This window comes from Maylandia zebra, linkage group LG13 (assembly GCF_041146795.1).
Source record: "Maylandia zebra isolate NMK-2024a linkage group LG13, Mzebra_GT3a, whole genome shotgun sequence".
Taxonomy (NCBI): domain Eukaryota; kingdom Metazoa; phylum Chordata; class Actinopteri; order Cichliformes; family Cichlidae; genus Maylandia; species Maylandia zebra.
This window is the reverse complement of record NC_135179.1, coordinates 5,598,211-5,616,818: the sequence shown is the minus strand read 5'-3', so window position 1 is coordinate 5,616,818 and position 18,608 is coordinate 5,598,211. Positions and strand designations below refer to the sequence as shown.

At 40.0% G+C, this 18,608-nt stretch overlaps 1 protein-coding gene across 2 annotated transcripts in view; it reads right to left on the bottom strand.

Moving 5' to 3' along the window:
• The window catches only part of gfra1a (gdnf family receptor alpha 1a), a 105,653-nt gene that overhangs the window by 15,453 nt on the left and 71,592 nt on the right, over nucleotides 1-18,608 (bottom strand). For both annotated transcript variants that reach the window (XM_004553539.4, XM_004553540.4), the window contains 4 exons: nucleotides 13,257-13,435; nucleotides 12,172-12,344; nucleotides 8,775-8,884; nucleotides 7,953-8,087 (listed from right to left, as the gene is read on the bottom strand). In XM_004553539.4, coding sequence (XP_004553596.1) covers nucleotides 7,953-8,087; nucleotides 8,775-8,884; nucleotides 12,172-12,344; nucleotides 13,257-13,435 — 597 coding nt within the window. The remainder of the gene's footprint in view (nucleotides 1-7,952; nucleotides 8,088-8,774; nucleotides 8,885-12,171; nucleotides 12,345-13,256; nucleotides 13,436-18,608) is intronic.

Here is an 18,608-nt window from a genome sequence, read left to right as displayed (position 1 = left end):
GCTTCTGGAGAAAATGAGGCTTTATTTTCTCCAGTAGTTCAGGAAACATTCACTCCATTAAAGAGAATATGGACACACATCCATAACCAGTTTAAAGGAGGATCTAAAAACCAAGTGAACCTGTTTCAGCCTGCAGACCTGTAAATTTGCTGATTCAATTCCAGGCCTTTGTAGAGTGGCATCCTTTAGACCGGTTGTTTCTTTGCAGGACCAAAGGAGTACCAGCAGCCGTGTTAGCAAAATTAATTTGTGAAAACTGAAGAATGGCTGATATCAGATCTGAGAGAAACAATCCTCGTAGTCTTTTCTGAACACAGCAAGACAGCGTCCCCTAATTCCTGCTGACCCAAATCTACTCGTTTTCTTGTGCAAGAGGAATGATGGGATCCTCGGTGTGTGCCTGGCATCTCAGAAGGTGATAATGTTCTCAAAATGTTTACCTCTGGCTACATGCATTAGAAAAGTCTGGATTTTAAGGATATTTTATGGAATTTTATGCAATCAGATTTTGTTCTGATCTGTTTGAATAGTCCATGTAAAGAAAATGGTGAAAGATAAATGACTTAGATTTAAACAGAGTTTCTTTGAAGCCACTGAACAAATCACGATCTTCCGCTCCTCTGGTCTTTCCTTTCCTTCCTCCTGAGAAACTGATTTCCAATTGAACTCCCCATGACCTAGAAAGAACCTTTGAGTTAGTTCCAGTCTGCAGATTTAATAAATGTGACTAGTAATCTCGAACTAAGCAAACCCAGAGGCTTCTTCACTTGATGTGCCTTGCCAAAGTGAGCTCTGGTAAGAGAAAGATCTCTGACACAGACAAACAGCATAATGTTTTCATTAATGTAGATTCTATAGAACTTTATTGTGAAGGTCGTTGTTGTGATTTGGCACAACTTAAACAAAACTACTTTTTTGTTTAGTTTAGTTTTATCAGTGTAGAAATCACATATAATGGCAGAAAAAAAAAAGGCTATGATTGTGTTTTATTTATTATTAGCTATAACAATAGACATGCCTTTTCTGTGTGTACCTTTCATTTTGACAGTGACAATGCAAAATATTATTCCCTCAACATATTTGTTTAACATTTCACAAGAGATGCGGTAGCTGAAGAAATTGGCTGGCATTAATTTTTGGAGATGCAATATTCAGCACAAAACAAGTAATTTTTGTCAATATCCTGCAGCCCTGATGCGTGCGGCTCTGCTCAAGCACGTGAATATTTAATTTTTCGCCGATGTGTGTGTATGCGATTGCGTAGCTGGTAGCTTTGTGTCGAGACAGCAGAAGGCTGATGGGGATATTGGAGGTGTTGATGGGCTCTTTTTTGTCTCTTCTGTCTGTCTCCTCACCTAAGGCCTAATTACAAAACACACTCGCAGCACAGTGAGCATGCGTGAAAAACAGGTTACATGTCAAATTAAGGCACAGGACATCAGACCTGCATGTGTGCTCACTCCACTCCTTATTTTTAGATATACAATGTTTTGGAACCTGTGTTTTTTCCTGGCTCCTCTCTGACATTTCCACTCATTTGAAGTGTTTTTGGCAAGGTGACGTCTTTGACTAATTATTCAGCATGCTATTGTAGAAAGAAATAAAAACTTTGTTCAGAGATTAAAAAAAGGATTATTGATATTTCCTTAGTTTCTGTTGGAAGAGCTCACATACAAATATCTGTAAATATATCTACAGTTACAACAGTGGATGCGCATATTAAACATGACCACAGTTTTAAATATTGAGGTCAGTATGTGTATAAGCCAAATACTAAGGATTCGAGTTTTTTTTTTCCATTTTAAAATCACACTAAGAGCAGAATTTCATACTATAGTCATTTTAAACATTAGTGCAAAAGTAGCACTAAAACAGTTTCTTTCAGTCAGAAGATCAAGTGAGTGGCTGCACAAGGAAAAGGAACCAATGATGATTTTGATGTGTGCATCATGCAAAGTCACTCTCGTGAGTTGGCAATGAGGATAATAGTTCCCATTCTCAAAATTAGACAACAACCAAAACTGAAAAACAAAATACAAGCTAATCTTCTCTAAAACATTATAAATGCAAATACAGCTAGGTGTTATGCAAATTATTTTTGCAAAATACCACATTTTAAGCATCAGAGCTGTTTGCTTACCAGCATTTGCAAAATAGCAGTTAATCAATATTTGATCTTCTTATCTTGAATGAAAAACAAAACCTTTTTGTACTTATGTAAAATAGCATGTGTAGCTTTCATTGTGAGTGAAAATGTCATCAGCACACTAACCAACATGAGCATATTATTCACTAAGGTGACACTGGGCAAGTTCACACTCGTACCTCTGACATTCACACACTACCACACAATTTCTATGGTTTCACTTCACTTCCTACAGATTAAACTTCAAGAAGAGAAAGTATTATGTTAAGGGCAAAGCATCAATCCTTGAGCATATTTGCATAATAAACCTAAAGACACTGAGCCTTTGGCTTTCCTCAACACATTTGATACAGAGCTAATGGAAGTCCTGCTACTATTTACTCAGGATACATAAAAATGACTCTGTGGCATACCAAACAAAATATATTCAGTACATTAGTTTTCAGATACTGTTGACTGTATGAGATTTATGTGGCCAGTTTGATGTCACCCGCTGGTTTTGGACTCCACATTCTAAAGTTTCAGCATCAGCCTTTAATATGCACCCATGCTGTTTTTCTGAAAAGAAAAATGGCCGCAGTGAGAACGTAGAGCGTTAAATTATCAGCTAAAGCTAGAAAGCAGGGTTGTTAAGCATGTCTGCCAATTAGTGCAAAGTAACAAACTAAACAGGTTAATCAAAAAGAAATTCACAGACTTTTTGAGTGGGCTACACCAGCGGTCTCCAACCTTTTTTGTGCCACGGACCGGTTTATGCCCGACAATATTTTCACGGACCGGCCTTTAAGGTGTCGCGGATGAATACAACAAAATAAAACTAGTACCGGTACCGAAAAAAGAAGATTTATTCATAACACACGTGAAAAGACCCAGGAAAACCAAGTTAATGATAAAAACGATAACAAAATAACGCTGAAAACCGATAAAAACTATACATTTCACACCTGAGCCTCAACTCTCACGGCCCGGTACCAAACGACTCACGGACCGGTACCGGTCCAAGGCCCGGGGGTTGGGGACCGCTGGGCTACACCACACAGAAAACCATATTATACCTGATATAACTTCATTAATAAAAAACGACTAAAACCACAAACACAAGACGTCCAGTTCAGTGACTCAAACAGGCAGAACTGATGACTAGTAAACAGCAAACAGCCACGTGCATAACTCCAGTATCCAAATGAATGAGTCAAATTAAACCGGAAGCCTTTTTATATACACTAAGTAGCAAATCTCTTTCAAATAAACCTTTCTAAAACACTAGGACAAACAATGATTTAACCTTCATCAATGCAAACGGCAATGTGCACTAGAACAAACATGATATCATCTTCCCACTGCAGCAGATATTGGTGTTAGTAGTATGAGTTTGCCTCATGCAGATGTCTACATTACCACTTTATCTCACTTTACATGTACATGGATTGTTGTAATACTAGAATTATGTTGGACGGCGTGACCTTTGCATATGCAGGAAACAGGGAGGAATTACACTAAAAAAGCTTTGAATATATTAAAGTTACAGTGTCTCCTTGAGAATATTAAAGCAGCGGATCCGAACCTGGGGGTGGGTCACACAATAACCGAGAAGCTGTATAAAAAAATTACAGGATAGGAATGCAGAAGGAGGTGTGTGCTATAATCAACCTCAATACTCTGAAAGCTCACACAACAAAACATACACATTTAAGGAAGTCAGAAGCTTAGAAAGATACAAACCAATGTAATGCTCAAAAAATCCTCTTTTCTGTCTTTTTGTCTAGTCTTTGTCCTTCCTCAAGTTACTTTCTAGCCATGACCCTGTAGCTGGTGTGTGTCAAGATCGTCAGAGTTGTCAGTTCCACTTACTGCTGAGCAAGCCTAATGAGAGCAGAAGGAGGGAAGGCATGAAAGGATGGAGATGGAGACAAAGAGTTGGGATGAGCAGACAGAAGTGGGATGAAGCATGAGCTGGAGAACAAGGGAAAAAGAAAGGGTTGTAATGGGAAAAATAAGGGAGCAGTGAAGAAAAAGGGAGAACTGAGACTAATAATGAAGAGTCAGAGGAGGCGTATTCCTTCTCACTTTGAACTATGTTCAACTTCCCCAGTGAATAAAAGCAAATAGTAAATATAGAGGGTGTGTTTTAACCCACGTTAACCCCCTTTGATCTTGGAAATCTCACAATGACACTTGAACACACAAAATCATGCCAGCACGCAGAAGCAAAGACTTACAATACGTTTCATGTCTCCCACGTGCACTAACTGGGTGCAGACTCACACACACGCACGCCGACTGCAGCGGCCCTTATTATCTAGAGCAGAGGAACCTTGTTAACCCTGACTGGTAAAAAGACAACGGAGTAGAGAAAACAAGAAGAGGGAGGGGAAAAAGATAATAGAAGAGGAGAAGACAAATGAGAGCGTGAAAGAGCGAAGAGTTGGTGAAAACGAGGCTGCCTCTTGTTGGTGTTTTCTCATCTGCTAACTGCCATTCTGACAGAGGAAAATCAAACCACCCACTCTGCTCATGTAGAGCCGAACAACCGGCACCAACTCATTCCCCTCATTGTGACTACAGCTCATTGTCTTCAATGCACACCACTTTCTACAGCACACACCCACGCATGAACACCCTGCCCAATTGACTGCTTGCCACACGGGTCTCGTGGTTGATTGCTTCATCAATCGAATACTGAATTTTTAATTAAGGTGACTGTACATCTTGACAGCTGCAAATAGATAGTGGTCAATCTGTGCTATGTTGCACAAAACTAATTCATCATTCAGACCAACTTTCACCCAGTGACAGGTTAAAGCTGCTTGTACCACAGCAACGTGAACAAGATTTCAAAGAAGCTGCAAGTAGTGTTAACTCATTCAAATTGCCACTCGAGGCTTTTTCAGGAAAAAACAAAAAACACTGTACATTACACTGTACATCAGGATCAAGCTGGTGAATACAGAGGGACCTTCAGCAGCTGATAAGACAGATATTCTCACTGGGAGTTGGCAGAGATTAGAAAAAGAACTGAAGGACAGTTAAATATTGAATTAATATCTACCCTGTGACCAGAAACACAGCTAATGGCAGCGTATGAGATGTGATTATAAAGTTACGCAATTCCGCCCAGGAAACATAACTTTCAAATCCTCCTGGTGCACTGCTGGACCACGTCAACAATGGCTGCTATTTGTAAATGCCACTGACATAGTCCTGAAAAATGTACTTGTATGGGAATTTTAATGAACCTCCACTTCTCTTTCAAAGGAACCCCACTTTTATACCGAGGCTCATTCACCAGTGATGATGAGAGCTGGGTTACCATCTACAACACAGTGGGAGTAAGTACCATGTTTAGCATTTATAGAGTTCAACATTCTTATCGTAAAGCTGACATGACAGCCGTCTGATGGACTGGCTACTTGTCAGGATGTACTCAGCCTCTTGCCCTGTTAGAGTTGGGATAGGTTCTTAACCTACTCTGAACTATATAAGCAATGCAGAGGCCGCATTACTGAAACAACAACCAAGTTTTATTTTGATATGTTTAATTTTTTTTTTCAATCACATAAATAACAATTTGCAATTTTAACTGATTTTTGCTTGCCGACATAATTTAAACCAAAATGCCAATTAAAAGTGTCTTAAAGTAAAATTCCAGAGCGCAAGAAAAGCTGGAATCTTTAATAGGAGATTTGTTTTTATCAACACTTAACCCATGTCATACCAGCTACCACACATCAGAAGCTACATTAAACATACTTTATAACTAAAGCAGGAGATGGCAGCGACACTGTCTCATCAAAATCTTTGCTGATTAAATGAAAACATTTTCCAATTTTAAGTTCACCTGATTGTTTTCACCTGTTTTCTGCTCCCTCCTGGTTCTTGTTGAGTTATTAGTCCACTGTGTGTCTGTTCCTGCATTCCTCTTTCCTGAGTCAGCTGTTATGCTTCCCCTTATGATGCTGCCCTGCCTTGCTCTCCCTCTCTCTTGAAATACGGTGACACCATGAGGATAAACATTTGTTTAAGACTCTGCATTTTGAAGCCTCTGCATGCCATGTCAGTTTTTTGGAATAGCATTTGAACGAGAGGGTTGCATGCCAAGTTCCCAAGTAAAGCTATTATTGTTAGTTGCATTATACCTATGACGGCACACTCAAGCACACATATCTGGCAATTAGTGCAAAATAGCAAACCAATGAAATATTACAATTTCACTCACAAAAACTGAAGCATAAAAGTGACAACAGCATCTAAAACGCTCTAAAAGGAACCACAGAATGGTCAAGTGGTTTGGGCTCAGGAAAGAGGAAGCCTAGCAGAGAGCTGCCACCTACACCTGCCTGGATCAAGACACCTGTAATCCAAAACCAACCACTTTCACAACTCAAGTGTCTAGAGGGATTTTAAAAACATCTACACACCATTAGGCCAAACCCATATTTTAGAACCAGCTGTAAATGTGCTTTTTAATATTGCTAAGATGGGTATTTAACCTCCTAAGACCCAAACTCTTCCACGACATGCATTTTTTAATTTCTCTTTGATATTTGGGCATATTGGGACCCGATGAAAGTAAAAACAAAGAATTACCAGGTTTTTCTTTTTAACCTGATTTTTGTTTCTAAGATAAATGAGAGCCACAATGAGGATATTCGTTTAAAATTTCGATAGATCAGTGGCAGTATGTCCTCATAAGTGGATATCAGGCCCTTGTAGAGCAAAAGTGAGTATTTTGGGCTAAATAACCCAAAATGTGATGTCCATATATGTGGACGCCAGGTCCTAGGAGGTTAAACATGGGAATGTGTGGAAATGTACTCACTTTTAGAGCCAACCTCAAGTGGCTGCTACAGAAACTGCAGTCTACAGTTCCACACTGCCTTCATTTTCCAGCTGCTCGGTGAGCACATATGCTCATCCAGCATGGGTGTCCTTGAGGGAGATTGTCTTCCAGCTGTGACCCTGTCTCCTGACCTCCGTAGAGGAATCAATTAGGAATCACATTACACTTAAACTGTGTTGGGGAGGAAAGAAGCAGCTGACTGCCACTGAGTGTAGTATCAAAACAGAAGGAGCAGAACCAGTTTAGATTACAAGGAAACTCAAAGTGAGGCTGGCTTACATGTGCACAGACCCATATTAATCTGGTTAGAAACAGGTGTGTTTACACTGAATGTATGTGGAAGAGAGAGAGAGAGAGCGCGAGAGAGTTTTCCCGTCTCCATGAGTTTGAAGACATTTTTAAGACTCCAAAAGTGGTTTTAGTGTCAAGGTTACAATTAGGCTATGGTTCCATTTATGCTAAGGGTTAGTGTTAGGCATTCATTTTCGATGCTTAGGGTTAGGGTCAGCAGCTAGGGAAATCATTTTGTCAATTAAATGTCCCCACTAAGATATGAAAACACGACTGTGTGTGCGTGTGTGTGCGTATGTGTGACTTCAAGTAGGTTTGTTAATTAAAGTCATTGCGTAAGAGGGTTTAGATGGAAAAGCCTCTTTCTGTCAAAGATCTGGAGCAGGAGTTCTGCTACACATTGAGACACTCTGGTGCAATATGACTGGCTTTTTTTCTGTTATGCTGCTGGATAACAATGCAAGCATGGCAATGGGATATATTTGGTAAGAAGGAGATACTGGAAAGAAAGGAAGGGATAAAAGTGCACAACAAGAATATGACCAGCAGAGCAGAGTAGGTGAAAACAGACAGACACAGAACTCAGAAGAGCTGCTAAGACTAATCCACAGTCAAAAAAGAAAATTGAACAGATAACAGCTGGTCAAAGTAGAGCAGCACAAGAGGAAAACTTACGTAGGCAGGTGTTCTCTGTGAAGAACTCAGTGAATTTGTCACACTCATCCTTATTGTTGCCGCTGTTGCTGCAGTCGCAGTAGGGAGAGACACTGATTTTGGGTGAGCGCAGGTAGTTGGGAGTCATGACAGTACCTGGAGAAAGATGATAGAATGATTCACTGATTATTTTCAGTAACAAATGTGGTCCATAAACAAGGCTTTATTGTAAACTGTTCAACCCTGAATGAGCTGCTAACTACCAATTAAAAAAATAAAATAAAATAAAAATTTAAAGCCTTCAAAATATCAGGTATCATCATCGTGCTGTGTTGATGATAAATGTTTAGCAGTGATGATTTTTATTTTCTACAAGAGAAACGCAGTCTGGTGGAGTTTCTCCAGGAAGCAGAATGCAGAGAAGGTGGAGTGAAGAATAGGCTCTCTCTCTGCGAGGGAAAGTAAATAGCTTCAGTCAGTGATTTCTCACTCCCCCAATGGATTGTTCCCTTGTGCTGGCTGCAGTCCAGAACAGGCCATTTTGTTTTGCAGTAGGCAGAATGAATTGGCGCTGTGTGGACAGTGTGTGTATGCGTGGTCAGGTTTGGCGACTTGAGAGGACCAAATCTCGAGTGTTGCAGTAACTGTTGTCGGGAAGAAATCAAGAGTGGGATTGGTCCACGTTGTGAGTGAGATAGCTACAAAAAATTACAGCTTGGTTCTTCATGTCAAAGCTGTGTTGCATTTTTAACAATGTCTTAAGCAAATTCTCATATTTCAAGATCTTAGAAACTGCAGTTAATCCCGAGTCAAACCTGACCGGTCACAATCGAGCGAACTCACCAATCAGACCCGAGTAGGCAAGGAGGCAGTCTGCATAGTTCTCCTTCAGGCAGCCTGACAGCGAGCGGGGCTCCGGCTGGCAGTTGACAAAGAAGTCAGCGAGTCGTGACCTAAAACACACACAGATCAAAAACTATTTTGTGATTATAGCTCCAGCAGATAAGTTCAGACGGCCAATGCGACTGTAAATGAGCAGCAAAAGGCCCGGTTGAAATTAGTGTCCACTGGAAGTCATTTGTCTCAATTCAATTAGCCTTCTTAATGGCTGACTTCAGTGCAGTAAGATGACCCTTTATGCTGCGGCTGGTTTGTATCCTGGAATGAATGAAGCTACGGACTATTCTCCGCCCAGTCTGTTCTGTTTCATTTACCTCCTTCAAAAATGTTTGTTTACACTTTTGCACCAGGTGCAGTGGTTTGTGAAATTGAAATGGTGTTTGTAGTCCCAAGGAATTCACAATTTGAAGTGAAATTACGTGTGATATAGTGGCTCTTTGACACAAAGCTAACACCTTCAGACTCAAACATCTTTAACCATCTTGGTGTGTTGGTGCAGTTTCGGCTATAAATCCTCTCACTACTGTTAAAACGTCAAACTAAGCTGAGACATTTCCCAACACGGTCAGAACAGGTCAGAAAATCAAAAGTTACTTGCACAAAACAGCAGATGTTACTGGATAGATTTTCACATTTTTTGTACATTTTTTTAAAGTAAGTATGACACATTTTTTCCAAATGCTTTTTTTTTGGTAAAATACTGTTAAATGGTTTTAAATGTCAGTAAAAAGCTTCGCATAGCTTGTGTTCCTGCACTGTTGCTGAGTAAAAGCAACAACAATAGCCAAAACTGCACATAAAATTCAAAGGTGGTATGCTGAATGTGCAATAATTGGTCTCCACCAACTACTCTTGCTTAATTTGTGTGCGTGTTTGTTAGGACTTGTTTAATACCTGTAGTGACTTCGAAGGAATTTAAAAACTGGACACCAAAGATCGTCTTTAGTTCAATATTTGATCAAATGTGAAATATATTCAGTGGTGTTCTGTTTGATTTACTAGGAACAAAAAAGTCATTGAAGAATATTACAATGCCCAAGTAAAGTTGATCTTTGTAATATAAGTGAGTTTGACCAAGTTCATGCCAAACATGAGATGTTAGGTTTTCAAGGACTTGATGGACAGCCTGGGTTGTATTCATCAAATTCAAAATGAGCATGTTTAGTATTTCTCATTTTCAGCATTTAAGATGCTCTTTATACTAGTTTCACGCATCCAGATACAGTTCAAATGATTTGCAAAGCAGTGTATCCTTTTTCCTCCCTCTCTCTCTTTTGTTCCTGTTAGTTTTTTTGGGCAGCACGGTGGCACGGTGGTTAGCACTGTTGCCGCACAGCAAGAAGGTCCTGAGTTCAATTCCACCATCAGACCGGGGTCTTTCTGTGTGGAGTTTGCATGTTCTCCCCGTGTTTGCGTGGGTTCTCTCCGGGTACTCCGGCTTCCTCCCACCGTCCAAAGACATGCAGCTTGTGGGGATAGGTTAATTGATTAATCCAAATTGTCACTAGGTGTGAATGTGAGTGTGAATGGTTGTTTGTCCCTGTGTGTTGGCCCTGCGACAGACTGGCGACCTGTCCAGGGTGTACCCCGCCTTTCGCCCTATGACAGCTGGGATAGGCTCCAGCGACCCTGAAAAGGACAAGCGGAAGCGAATGGATGGATGGATGGATGGATGGATAGTTTTTTTGGACATGGGGTTGTATCTGCACTTGCAGTGTGATCCGTCTTATCACACCAATCTGGTGCAGAGCTGAGCAGTGCCTGGCGAGAGCTGTCAACAGCAGCCAGCATACTACACCTGACATATGGTGAGGGAACTTGTGGAAATGCATGGCTTTAATCTGTCTGTGCTAACTGACAAATGGACCGGGAGGAAGCCGTGCTGCAGTGAGACCTGTTGTTCAAGCCCTGAGCATATGTGTGATGGATTGAGTGTATGGAGGGTTGAAGCTGCCAAAATCAAAAATGAAGAAAAAAAGATAAATGACTGAATATGTAAATATGTTACAACAACATAAAAATAAATGCAGCCATTCATTGTGTTTCGTTTTTGATTTACGTTTATCAATATTAATAAAATGACAAGTCAAAGAATTTGAAAAAAAAGTATTTATATATGCATCCTTTTCCTCTGCATCCACCATACTAATGTCCTAAAACCCTCCAAATTCAGTATCTTTCTATATTTCTGTAATCACTTTAAAAAATTACCTTATACAAAAATAAATGCAGAAAATTTACATTGAATTCTTAGTATAATAAACTAAATTCTGGCATCTTCGGTCCTTCATAGGAGAGTTCCATTGGGAGAAAGATGGACGGAAGAAGAGAAACTTGCAGTATAAATTTACTACTGCTGCCTGCTGTTAAGCAGAGACAGAGGGTGAGGCGAGAGGGAGGGAGACCTGAGGCCACAGTCCAAATGGAGCTCATTTATGATGCCTAATGCCTCCATTTAATCCCAGAGACCCACAAGACTGCTGGCTCAAGCCTCCGGAGACTGCATAACCACATATACACACACACTAGTGAGGGCAGTGTCAGATGTCCATCACTGAATTACTCTTTTCTGACTCTTAATGCAGGAACCCTACAGTGTACGTGGGTGTGAGTCTGAGACTTGAGGCATAAAGGCAGACAATTTATTACTGCTGGTGCTACACTGACTACTACACAATGTAAAGAGGTGTCTATGGGGCATGTTAATGCACAAATGTGTTTCACAAAGTGGGGACTTGCCTCAGATTTGCAGACAGAAAGCTTGTCTGCACACTGTAAAGAATTCGATTTTAGGCTCTGTGAGTTAAGATTAGAGTAAAGCCGAGGTCAAAGCATATTTGCCGCAAGCCACTTTCGGTGAAATTTCCCTCTAAGTGAGGACATACAGTTTTTTTATTTAGTTATACTGTTGGAGGTTTTGTTCCATTTCTCTATATAAGGAACGACAGTATGTCAGTGCACTGTGTACAGGCAGCTGCCTTGTTCATCAAAGAGCCAAAACACAAAATGATACTGATCTTTTTTCCAAGCTTGCACATATATAGTGCGTCCTCACCAAACAGAAGGGTAACCCTTAAAAGAGCCATGGTTAGCCTATGGTTTTGACTGATAGGCACAGGATGCTACCACATGATGAAAACTAGTTACACAGTTGATCACAAATCGCTTTTCCTGCATATCCTACATCGTCGATTTGCATCTAATGCCAGCTTAAAAAACACAGTTAATATCCAGAGCACACAGCATTTATCTCAGAAATAAACCATGGCATCACATGGCATCCAAGTTACAGTATATCTGGTACTTATTGACCATATTGACATAAAAAGGGGTTCCTCACTTGCAGATGTAGTTGGTCTTGCAGGATGCCTGCAGCTCCAGACAGTTGGGTTTCTGTTTCTCTTCGTACGAGCAGACAGGAACGATGGTTTGACGTCTCCTTTCAGAGCATGCGGTTTGGTCGCTGAGCGGGCATGAGCAGAATAGCATGCCGTAACTGTGCTTGGGAGGAACCTGTGTGGCAAAAGAAACCACGACATTAAGGATAGAAATTAATTCCTTTATTAAGACCCGCATTATTACTCATATTTTAGCATTATTCTGGGCTACATGTTGTACCGTCTGTGCCTTTAGACACATTTTCTGGATTTCTTTCTTGATGTGGTCTGAAGTAGCTGTTTTCTATTCGTTTTGATGGATTGTTGTTGTTGTTTTTTTTTAACTGCTCCTAACTTTATTCAGTATTTATTGGTACAAACTCACCTTGCTGCAGCTCATTTGCAGCAAGATGGTTTAACATCGCTTCAATAAAGCATCAATCAAATCTGACGTTCAAGTTGAAAGAAAATGTAGATGTAACAAATGACAATCGGACCACAATAGGAGAATGTAATGATACTTTAATCTCCAACACAAAGAAAAGCCTAACGCTCAAGGCTCTTTACGCAAAGACATCTCTATTATGATAAAATAAAGAAAAATTATACATCACACAAAGATTAACAATGTCACACTTTCTCTGTAACATTTCTATTTATTCATCTTGTTGCTTTGCAGAAGCAGTGCCAAGTAAAGTTATTCAAAAAGGGGCATCACAGAAGCTGGGTTGTAATTACAATGCTTCACATCATTTTTCACAATATGGAACAGACAGCAAAAACATCTTTTGTGTTTTATGACTGAATCAATGTCAAAGCTTGGCGCTGGAATAGCATACCCTGAACAAAAAGACCCACATGATTATTTATTGTGAGTTTGACAACCCCTCAAACTTATGCACTTCAAAATCGTTCTTTCTTTTGAAGCAGGTCCTTTGTGCTGGACATTCAGCTTTTATCAGATATCAGTCATTTGGAAAACCTCCAGTGTGTGTGTTCTTTTTCTTTCTGTTTGTTTTTTGATAAGCTCGTATCAGAAGTGCCTTGCCTTGTCAAAGAACTGCCGCAGGGCCTTGTGGCACTTCCTCTTGTTGCAGACTTCAGCTGTGGAGACGCGGCTGGTACAGGGGCTGATGTAGGCCGAGCGGTACTTCTTACACGTGTCGTTCAGGTTGCAGGCCTTAGCAGCATTGAGACAGTTGTTCTCTCTGGCCACTGCAGGTTCACCTAGTGACATAAAGGGGAGAGGAGACATTGGGGAGAGGAGAGGATGAAAACAAGAAAGAAGGGTTATAATCACAGAGGTCATCAAGCATGTGATGCTAATGCAAAGCAACCCAGAGATCACTAGAAAAAGCAGAAAGCGCTATCACTGCATAACTTATTGTCACATTCTTCATAAAAGTGACTGTGTGGGAGTGAGAAGGAGGACCCAGGTGCAGACACGGAAGGAGACGGAACTGAGTGTAAACAAAAGGCGAAACGTTTGTTAGGCTGAAAAAACATGAATACGAAAGCAAAGCAAGGCGAACAAGCGGCGAGAACTAAAACTAAAACCTAAACTAGGAGAACTAAACTGAGATAACTATGACATTAGACATGAACAAGATTCTGACCTGAGAAACTATAATGAGGAAGAAACAAGAACATGAAACATAAACATGACCTGAGCAGAATCATGAAACACAGGCACTGACACGGCGTGGTGGGAGGAAACACGGACGACCTGACGAAGACCGAATGAAAACACAGACTAAATACACACAGGAGGTGATCAGGGGAAGTGGAAACACATGGGGAAACAGCTGACTGGAATAAACAAAATGACACTGTGGGGGAAGTAAAACTAAACACATGAAACATGGAAACACCAGACTTTTCAAAACTAAAACAGGAAACAATGAGAAACGTAGACATGACAACACCAGCTAGACACTTGAGACGTAAAACACGTGGCGAGACAAACGCACAGGGATAAGTGAAAGTACAACACTGAGGACAAGACAGACCACATAGAGACAGGAAAGACTCATAACTAAGGAGACACAGAAGAACCTAAACTAGACTTAAAACTCCAGAACTTAACATCCTTTCAACTGAACATAAGAAATCACAAATACAAAAATAAACTCAATATGCTGTGTCACAGACCCAGCCCCTGACACTTATTGTATAATGAACAAAGCATACGAATCCTCTGCATCAAAAACAATCACAACAATGCAATACATCGTCAAATTAAAAGTGAAATGTATTAGCTTATGTAACACAACTGGTTTTCTTTAAGGCCATGTGAGGTGGCTTGTTTTTGGTCAACGAGGTTGTATCCTATCTCAGCTCCACATAAAAACACTTTAATTGTGGACCAAGACAATTAGCCAACTGTTCCAAAATAACTGCATTTTCATCTGGTGTAAGAGCTTACTCAGGCAAACACACATACACAAGCCTGGCCTTTTTAATTTGCTCCAACAACATTTTATGCCATTCAAAGTATATTAATGAGTGAGAATTTCTTCCTTTGGGCAATTGGTGATCTAGCCTAGGTGCCAAATCTATGCTATGTGTATCTATGTGTGGACAAATTAACAGCGACCACAGGCAGGCTAAAGGAGCTTAAACAAAGCTCGGTGCATAAAAGGGCATCAGCTGAGCCAACAGCACGGAGATCAGCTGGAGTGTTGCATAGCTTCCCTCTCTGGGCTGTTGAACTAATAAAGTTCAATTTGTTTGTGGAAAAACTGCATTAGGACATCATATCTTATTTAACTATTAACAATCAATACGTGTATTACACTAGAAATGCAGCATCTAATAAGCTCTATGGAGCACACAGATTACACCTACAGATCATTACAAAACCGAAGCATATCAGCTGCAAAGGTCTCTCAACAAGAGAAGTAACAAAAGACTCAGAGACAATGTAAGAAGCAGAGGGCCGGCAGTCTAATAATGTTTTCTCAAACGAAGCAGATAACCTCAGCAACACATTTTCAACCTACATCGGTGTTTGTGTGCCTTAGTGTTTGCATTTCTGTCTTTGGAAGTGTATGTGTGCATATGCTTATGCTAATTGTACAGAAGACCCCATTTGGAGTCTCACTTTCTGTTTAGCCTGTAACAAACAGTTGCCTTCATCTCCGTGGCCCTGCAGGCTAACAGGCATGCTTTTGTGTATGCAAACAGTCGAGGTTCAGTACTTGTCACAGTCTCCAGTGCAGTGCATCGCCTGCCTGTCAGCCTGCACTAATTGCCAGGGTTGTCCTCAATCCACCATTAATTAACATTTTTATACACCCCCTTAAAATATTTTCTTAGGTTAAAAAAAAGGAACAAAAACAGCATTTTTTTCCTTTATGACAGCGTCAATTAAAATGGGTGCAGCCCAGTGTGATAAACATACCGATGCTGCAGTGGGGGGGGAGTATGGTAAGATCCGTTATCAAGTCGACAAACCCATTGGCTGATGAGTGCCGTGTTGTCCTGAGCAAACTGTGTTAATGAGATTCAACACATCAAGGCGAGGGTGGAGGAAAAAAGAGGGAAGAAGATAAAAGGGACCCAGAGACATGTGGGGATATGAGCTGATAGTCCAGCGAGGTATTAATTGGCGACATGGTGCTGTTTGCTTTACTACAGAGGAGGAGATCCTTGAGGTGAATGCTTCCCAAAACCTCCAGCCGACTCAGAGGAAAACCAGTGCTGACTCACTCATTGCCAGTTTTTACTATTTCTTTGCTTTCATGCCTTCACCTTACCTTTCACCTTTTTCTTCCAACATGGAAAAACAACAAGCTTTTCCATTTACAAGACTTTCCCCCCTCTCTGTTTGACCTGCCTCATTTGGTCCACACCTCCCTCTGTTAGTTTTCAGGCTCATTTGGTGGTATTAATTACAATGTATGCAATTTGTTTTGGTTTGAATGTTTTTGACAATTTTATATTGGAATCAAGTTTAAATTGCTTCATTGATTATTAATTTAGTTTTAATGCTGTGTGTATAAATGTCTAAACTATGAATAGTGTTATTGTACATCATCCTAAACAGGCGCATTCTCTTCTTTGTCTGCTATTAACATGATACTGTAACAACTCATAATAAAATTCTATCCATCCATCCATTCTTATCTGCTTATCCAAACCAGGGTCCCAGGGGTGCTGGAGTCTATCCCAGCTAACATAAGGCAAGAGGTGGGGTACACCCTGGACAGGTTGCCAGTCTGTCACAGGGCTAACACAAAGAGACAGACAACCTTTCACACTCACATTCGCACCTATGGGTAATTTAGAATCACCAGTTAACCTAACTGCATGAAGGAAGCTGGAGTACCTAGAGAGAACCCACAAGGACACTGGGAGAACATGCAAACTCTAAACAGAAAGGCCCAGGAATTTATTTATTTTTTTTATCTTGCTTTTATTACAGAGTGTTTTATGATCTTATTCTTTCTGTTTTATTTGCATAAACAAAGAGCCATGTTTAAGACAAATTTCTATTCAGTTACTGGCTACTGTTTTAACCCTGTCTCAAAGATGACTTCTGTTATAATGATAAGTCTGACCTAAGCCCCTAAAGATATTAGGATATAACCGCAGGAACAGGGGACAAGACACAGTCACTTTCAGGTATTTCTTTTACACTCTGAATGGTTCTGTGACATCTATAGGGAAGATTAGAGACAGCATGTCTAGTTGAGGGTGGATATTCATTCACTGTACCCCATTTCATTTATAGTTATTTTAAATATAGCATGAGAACAAAGACCTGAAAAATGAATCACTTCCAGTACTGTAAAATTTGCTTTTCTAACATTTAAATGGCATTTTTATGTCACATGTTTATTTTACATGATTGTTTGTGCTTTTAACTCCCCCGTATCACCCCCACGTCTACACAATCAAACATGTGAACTTTTTTTTTCCTTTCACTTGCTCAGATCAACTGCCTGACTCCAAAGTGTCCAATCTGTAGTTGCCCCATGCACTGCTTTAAGAGGTTTGTTTTTTCCCTTGTTTATGTTCAACTCTATTAGTACAAACTGATGTAACTAAAAAAAAAAAAAGCTTCACAAAGCTTCATTTTAGAAAGTCCAAGACTTTTGCAGTTTGGGAGGCTTGATCTAAACTAGAATTAAGTATAAAAAGAGCCTCTTGTTCTCTAATTAGATTCACAAGTTATTTTTTTTAAAGTGTTCTCATCAAAATAGAGTTTTTAATGTTAGGGACGCAATATTTCCTGAAGGAGAAAAAAAAAAAAAGCTTGTGTTGTAGGATTAGTACAAATCAAGACTTTTCAAGACCCTTTGAGGTTGAAGCCAGCTAGTATTTTCAACTATTATGCCTGCCTTAATAAAGGCTTTTAATGTACTTTGGATCCTTACTCTGGCTCAGAGCCTGAATCGTTTTTTAATTTTTCCTAGCATTTAGCTTCAAAAGTACTAGAATTATTCATGGACTAATATTCATGGACGATATATATACATGTATAGAGGTACAGCTGACTGAACCCTTTCCCTCTGAATTCCTTTTTCTTTTCATCAGATATATTACTTTTGCTTTGATATCTCTCATCTGAGCCTGCATCCGCCATAACAGCACATGATTGACAGTCCCATGGACTCTTCTCCCTGACTAGATGAACACGCTACTTATTCCTCTGCCATCAGTTGTCTGATTTTCGGACCGTAAAAATATGGCACCTGTTCAGACAGCATCAAATTTCTGCCAAACTATTCCCTCAGATGAGTTTGTGAATACATCTGAGCCAAGAAATAGGTCATGCACTTGGAAAATTGGGCTTTGTTTTACATCTGTTAAACCGTGTTTAATTGTTTGTTGACAGGCACTTTCAAGTTGCAGCACAGTATGTCATCATCTAAACACTTCTTAGTGAAATCCGAACACACCTGATGTGCTCTGGAATTATGAGACTTAAATGTATCTGCTCCATAAGGAAAGTGACAATTCTGACTAGTTCTACGGTACTCTAGATGTTTGGACTTTCAACAATTAGTCAGTGTTTGACTGGTTTCAAATGCATTTTGAAACATGACAACCTAACGTACACAAGATTTTCCTGGCTCAAAGTGGGTCTTTGAGGGGTGAATGAGCAAATAAGGCAGTCTGCATGTAGTAAAGGCAAAGTATCTGTGTTAGCTTACTTAACTGAAATCTGTGTAAACTAAAACAATTTAGTTAATCCAGGCAACACTAATATATTCAAAAGAGAACAGCTTTATTCATGTGCAATAATTTAGATGTATTGTCATGGTTCTGTTCTGGGTTTTTTCCACGCTTTCTTGTGCACATGGAAAACTAGAGGCAACAGCAAGATGCCCACACAGAACAGAACTAGCATCAATAATATCATGTTTAACGCTGATTAAGTTATTAAATACAG